The sequence below is a fragment of the Pinus tabuliformis genome, chromosome 3_2 (assembly GCF_031772625.1).
Source record: "Pinus tabuliformis cultivar Carrire ecotype Pingquan chromosome 3_2, CPIR1, whole genome shotgun sequence".
Lineage (NCBI taxonomy): Eukaryota > Viridiplantae > Streptophyta > Pinopsida > Pinales > Pinaceae > Pinus > Pinus tabuliformis.
Window position 1 is genome coordinate 5,143,748 of NC_142302.1, and position 5,342 is coordinate 5,149,089.

A 5,342-nucleotide genomic window follows, 5' to 3' on the forward strand; every position below is an offset into this window, starting at 1 on the left:
AACCACCTAAGGCTTAACCGAGGATGGCATAAGGACACAAGGGCCTGGTTAAACTATTGGGAGATCAATGAGAATGATGCTTTGCAAAACATAAATAACATTAAAGATATTGTTACTTCTAAGTTCAAAGAAAAATTGTGGTGTGAGAAAGATTTAGCGTCTAAAAGAAAATTATGTTATTATAAGAAAGTCATCAACCCCACCCTTGAAGATCAAAAGTATCTCTCTATTTTAACTAGCTCAAAGAAGAAAATTAATATTGCAAAGATTAGAACAAATTCTCATGAGCTCCATAGTGAAACTGGCCGTTGGGCAGTTCCTAAAACGCCATGGATGGAAATGATCTGCCATATTTGTGAGAATAGGAGCATTGAGGATGAAAACCACTTCCTCTTAGAGTGCCCTGCATACAACCACATTAGATCTCAATTTCACAACCTTTGTTACAATACTGACCTTCCTAGCCTTTTACAATGCCAAAATTATAGTGAACTCGGGAGACTTCTCTCCAAGATTTTTGAGCATAGGAATAAAATCTTAAATCAAAATAAATAATTTGTCTTTTTAGGTCCGATAGATCATTATTTGGTCTCAGCGGACGTTAACCATCATCATCATCATGACACTTGATTGATTATTTACAGTCCACTTTGCAATAAGGTTAGCATAGCATTATCTGCTAGAGATATTTTCCATTCATTGAATCCACTTTATCTCAATGTAATACATGCTATACCAAGTTGGAGTCATACAATTTATCTATCTCATTTTTTTCATATAATCATTTTATAATATTTTTCTTTTAAAAAAAGAGTTCTTATATTTAGTGATTTAGTTTTTTAAGACTATCTTCTCAAATCTTTTATTCCTTTGATGTTTCTTTGAACCTATAGGGACAATTTCTAGTTTAGTTTTAAAATAATTTGTATCCCTTGTCCCACAAACAAGGGGACCTTAAAATTGGATAATAATAACAATTATTGAAGTTTGATGTGTATACTATTATGACACTTGGTAACATATAGATTTTTATTTTTAAAATAATTTTTATTTCTAACAAATTTTATTTCAAAATAGAAATTCAAATTTCAAAAATTATTTTTTATTTTAAAAATATTTAGTTTAATATTTTTTGTTTTACCTTTTCTTCATTTTAATTTTCAAATCTAATTAAGAGTCAAAACATTTTCCCTATAATCTAGTATAAAAATAACATTTTGAAAAATTAGATTCCTCTCCAAAATAAATTTATATTAATCTCTACCAATTCTTATCATAAACCTATTAATATATATTAATAAGTCCCAAGGATTAACTCCGCTCGGTGGAGTCCTAATTGTTGAGTACCTTGCGGATAGGGAGGTGGGAGGGTCAATTCCCTTCAATGCCCTTAAAATTAACCAATGCTATCGTGAAAAAAAAATTAACCTGGGCACACCACGCCCTTATTTATAGGGCAAACCACGTTGTCAAATACGTGAACTCTTGCGAAGCCCCGAGATTGGCCAAAGGTTTCTAGAGACATCCAAAGCCTCACTCGACGTTCATAGATGGGAACGATCGTGGAGTCGTAGAATCAGATATAATAAGGCTGTTAGGCTTCATCGCTTGGCTGAGGAAACCTTTAGAAGTACGCATTCGCAAAGTTTTGTGCGAAAGATTGATATCGGCGGAGTTTCTGATATATCTTAGAAGAGATTTCTGCATTCGCTCTAGGTTTTCGGGGATCTGAAAGTGTTGAATACTTGTCTGGTTCACTGTTTTATTCTATTTTGATTCGTTGCAATTCCAATTCCAATGGCAGACGTGAACATGCAGAGCGGCGAGGTGGAGGCCTTCGCTTTCCAGGCTGAAATTAATCAGCTGCTCAGCCTCATCATCAACACTTTCTACAGCAACAAGGAGATTTTCCTCCGGGAGCTCATCAGCAATTCGTCCGATGTAAGTATGAAATTTAAGATTTATTAATTTTGAACTTCCATTCCCTTCCCATCCAAAGTATAGGGTTATATTTTCAGAGAATTAGGTGGGGCTCGAAGCTTTGATTACAGGGGAGTAAAATAGGATGAATCAGCAATTCATCCGAGTAAATTAGATTCATCAATAATCAGATGTCAATATATTAAATGCTGATTATTGTTTGTGGCAATGGCTGCAGGCGCTGGACAAAATTCGGTTCGAAGGACTGACGGATAAGAGCAAGCTCGATGCTCAGCCGGAGCTCTTCATTCGGCTTGTGCCCGACAAGGGTAACAAGTGCCTCACTATTATTGACAGCGGAATAGGCATGACTAAAGCGGGTAAGTACACTAGAATTCTGATATATGATTCTTATGATTGTATGCTTATGTTTAATTTAATCAATCTTGAGATTATATTACAGTGGCTGTTTTGTGTGAAATTTTCTGATCTGCAATGCATAGATTTGGTGAACAATTTGGGAACCATTGCGAGATCGGGGACCAAGGAGTTCATGGAGGCTCTACAGGCCGGGGCGGATGTGAGCATGATCGGTCAGTTCGGCGTGGGTTTCTACTCAGCCTACCTTGTGGCTGAAAAAGTGATTGTTACCACTAAGCACAACGACGATGAGCAATACGTTTGGGAATCCCAGGCTGGGGGGTCGTTTACTGTTACTAGAGACGTTAACGGGGAGCCCCTGGGCAGGGGAACTAAAATTACTCTGTTTCTCAAGGAAGGCCAGGTACTATAAACATGCCCTGTTCTAATATGTTTCATCAATTTGTTTCTTTTAACATTTCCTGTGCATATATTTAAATTTAAGGGCATGGCTTGGTTGGGGATGGCAGCTGGAGTACCTGGAGGAGCGGCGGCTGAAGGATCTGGTCAAGAAGCATTCCGAGTTCATTAGCTACCCCATCTATTTGTGGACTGAGAAGACTACCGAAAAGGAGGTAAGCGACGACGAAGAGGAGGCAGAGGAGAAGAAGGAAGATGAAGATGAAGGGGATATCGAGGAAGTGGAGGATGACAAGGATAAAGGGCAGAAGAAAAAGAAGGTGAAGGAAGTGTCACATGAATGGAGTGTGGTAAACAAGCAAAAGCCCATTTGGATGAGGAAGCCAGAGGAGATTAGTAAGGAAGAATATGCGTCTTTCTACAAGAGTCTCACCAATGATTGGGAGGACCACCTGGGTGTGAAGCATTTCTGTGTGGAGGGTCAGTTGGAGTTCAAGGCTATTCTCTTTGTTCCCAAGAGGGCACCGTTCGATCTGTTTGACACAAGGAAGAAGCTCAACAACATTAAGCTGTACGTGAGAAGGGTTTTCATAATGGACAACTGTGAAGAACTTATTCCCGAATACCTGGGTTTTGTGAAAGGTGTGGTGGACTCTGACGATCTGCCCCTCAATATCTCTAGGGAAATGCTGCAGCAGAACAAGATTCTGAAGGTAATTAGGAAGAATTTGGTAAAGAAGTGTATTGAAATGTTCAACGAGATCGCTGAGAACAAAGAGGAGTATGCCAAGTTCTATGAGGCGTTTTCAAAGAACTTGAAACTGGGGATGCATGAAGACAGCCAAAACAGGGCTAAGCTCGCGGATTTGCTGAGATATCACTCGACGAAGAGTGGAGACGAGATGACGAGCCTCAAGGACTATGTGACCCGAATGAAAGAGGGGCAGAAGGACATGTATTATATCACCGGCGAGAGCAAGAAGCCAGTGGAGAATTCTCCGTTCCTGGAGAGACTGAAGAGGAAGGGTTATGAGGTCCTGTTCATGGTGGATGCCGTCGATGAGTACGCAGTAGGTCAGCTCAAGGAGTATGACGGGAAGAAGCTTGTTTCTGCTACGAAAGAAGGGCTGAAGCTGGAGGAGACAGAGACAGAGGAGGAGAAGAAAAAGAGGGAAGAGAAGAAAACCGCATTTGAGAGCCTGTGCAAAGTGATGAAGGACATCTTGGGTGACAAGGTGGAGAAGGTAGTGGTTTCGGATCGCATAGTGGACTCCCCTTGCTGTCTGGTGACGGGCGAGTATGGATGGACGGCTAACATGGAGAGAATAATGAAGGCCCAGGCCCTCCGCGACACCTCCATGTCGTCCTACATGTCCAGCAAGAAAACGATGGAGATCAACCCTGAGAACGCCATCATGGAGGAGCTGAGAAAGAGAGCCGAGGTGGACAATCATGACAAATCGGTGAAGGATCTCGTGATGCTCTTGTACGAGACCGCCCTGCTCACCTCGGGGTTCAGTTTAGAAGACCCAAACACTTTCGCTGCCAGAATTCACAGGATGCTGAAGCTCGGCCTCAGCATCGAGGACGATGCCACAGGTGAGCTGGATGCAGACATGCCCCCTGTGGAAGAGGACGACGCCTCCGTTCAGGAGGAGAGCAAGATGGAGGAGGTCGACTAAGTCTCCCATTGACCTCGTATAGGAAAGAAATCAAATTTTCCTGGAGAGGTTTCTTTTCTTTTGGTGGTCTTGTTCAATGCGTGTCACTGTGTATGCCCCGTTTGTTGTGTTGCATACCAAGTCCGTTTCACAAATTAGAATTTGTTATTTTCTTTCTAGTCATGGGCTGATTTAGAATTCCTTGCTTCAGATTAGAATTATTAGTTTTTGAAACACTAACTTGGTGAGGGATAATGATGAAAAGTATAATGATGGTGTTAAAGAAATGAAAGGAAGGAATGGTTGGCCTTAGCCATACGACATGCTTACATCTTTTTAGAGAATGTCAATACTGATAGCGATTTTAGCAAGTTTATTCATAGTTAGTTTAGAATTTCTTCCATTGACAATTATGGTAGTATTATGTAGAAGTAGTGTGTTTTTAGTTTTAGGGTGTGACATTTCTTTGATGTTTGTTGTATATGATGTTTAGTGTGTTTGGTGTGCGGTATGTGGTGAACATCATTTTTTACTCTTGTATTTTCACATTGTTTATGCTCAATTCACGAGTTCACGATTGAGGGTGTTTTTTATCATAGATTTTATAGTTTGTTATTACGTTTTGATTAAATTGCATATTAAATATTTGTTTACTTTGTATTTATTTATGTTAAATCATCAATCAAGTTGGAGTCGCTAGAGATCCTTGCTATGAGTAGGATTGTTGTTGCAAAAAGCACTATAGATCCATGATGTAAATCACTACACACATGTTATGTATCACTACAAGTCCTTCTCATAGATTGCTATAGGGTTATTGCTACAGATCAACTTTGTTAGTAAAAAACAGAGAAATAAATACATGATAAACACATCACAACAATAATACATGGACATGAATACCATATTTTACCTTAGAAACCCTTGTGAGAAAAGTAGCAGAAAATAAAAGATCTACTATTCTTCATGGTTTAAATGTGT

The 5,342-nt window shown here is 39.6% G+C and overlaps 1 protein-coding gene across 1 annotated transcript; it reads left to right on the forward strand.

Moving 5' to 3' along the window:
- The first annotated feature begins 1,639 nt into the window (after positions 1 to 1,639).
- On the forward strand, positions 1,640 to 4,382 carry LOC149179531 (heat shock protein 90-1-like). Its single transcript, XM_089418009.1, has 4 exons — positions 1,640 to 1,941; positions 2,159 to 2,300; positions 2,424 to 2,704; positions 2,811 to 4,382. The coding sequence occupies exons 1-4, from the start codon at positions 1,798 to 1,800 to the stop codon at positions 4,380 to 4,382; spliced, it is 2,139 nt and encodes a 712-aa protein (XP_089274135.1). The 5' UTR covers positions 1,640 to 1,797.
- The last annotated feature ends 960 nt before the right edge of the window (positions 4,383 to 5,342 follow it).

Bases quoted from the DNA above. Each gene is read 5' to 3' on its own strand.
- LOC149179531 (XM_089418009.1), top strand. From the start codon at position 1,798: ATGGCAGACGTGAACATGCAGAGCGGCGAGGTGGAGGCCTTCGCTTTC. The intron at 1,942-2,158 runs GTAAGTATGAAA...CAATGGCTGCAG, and splicing joins TCATCAGCAATTCGTCCGAT to GCGCTGGACAAAATTCGGTT. The intron at 2,301-2,423 runs GTAAGTACACTA...TGCAATGCATAG, and splicing joins AATAGGCATGACTAAAGCGG to ATTTGGTGAACAATTTGGGA.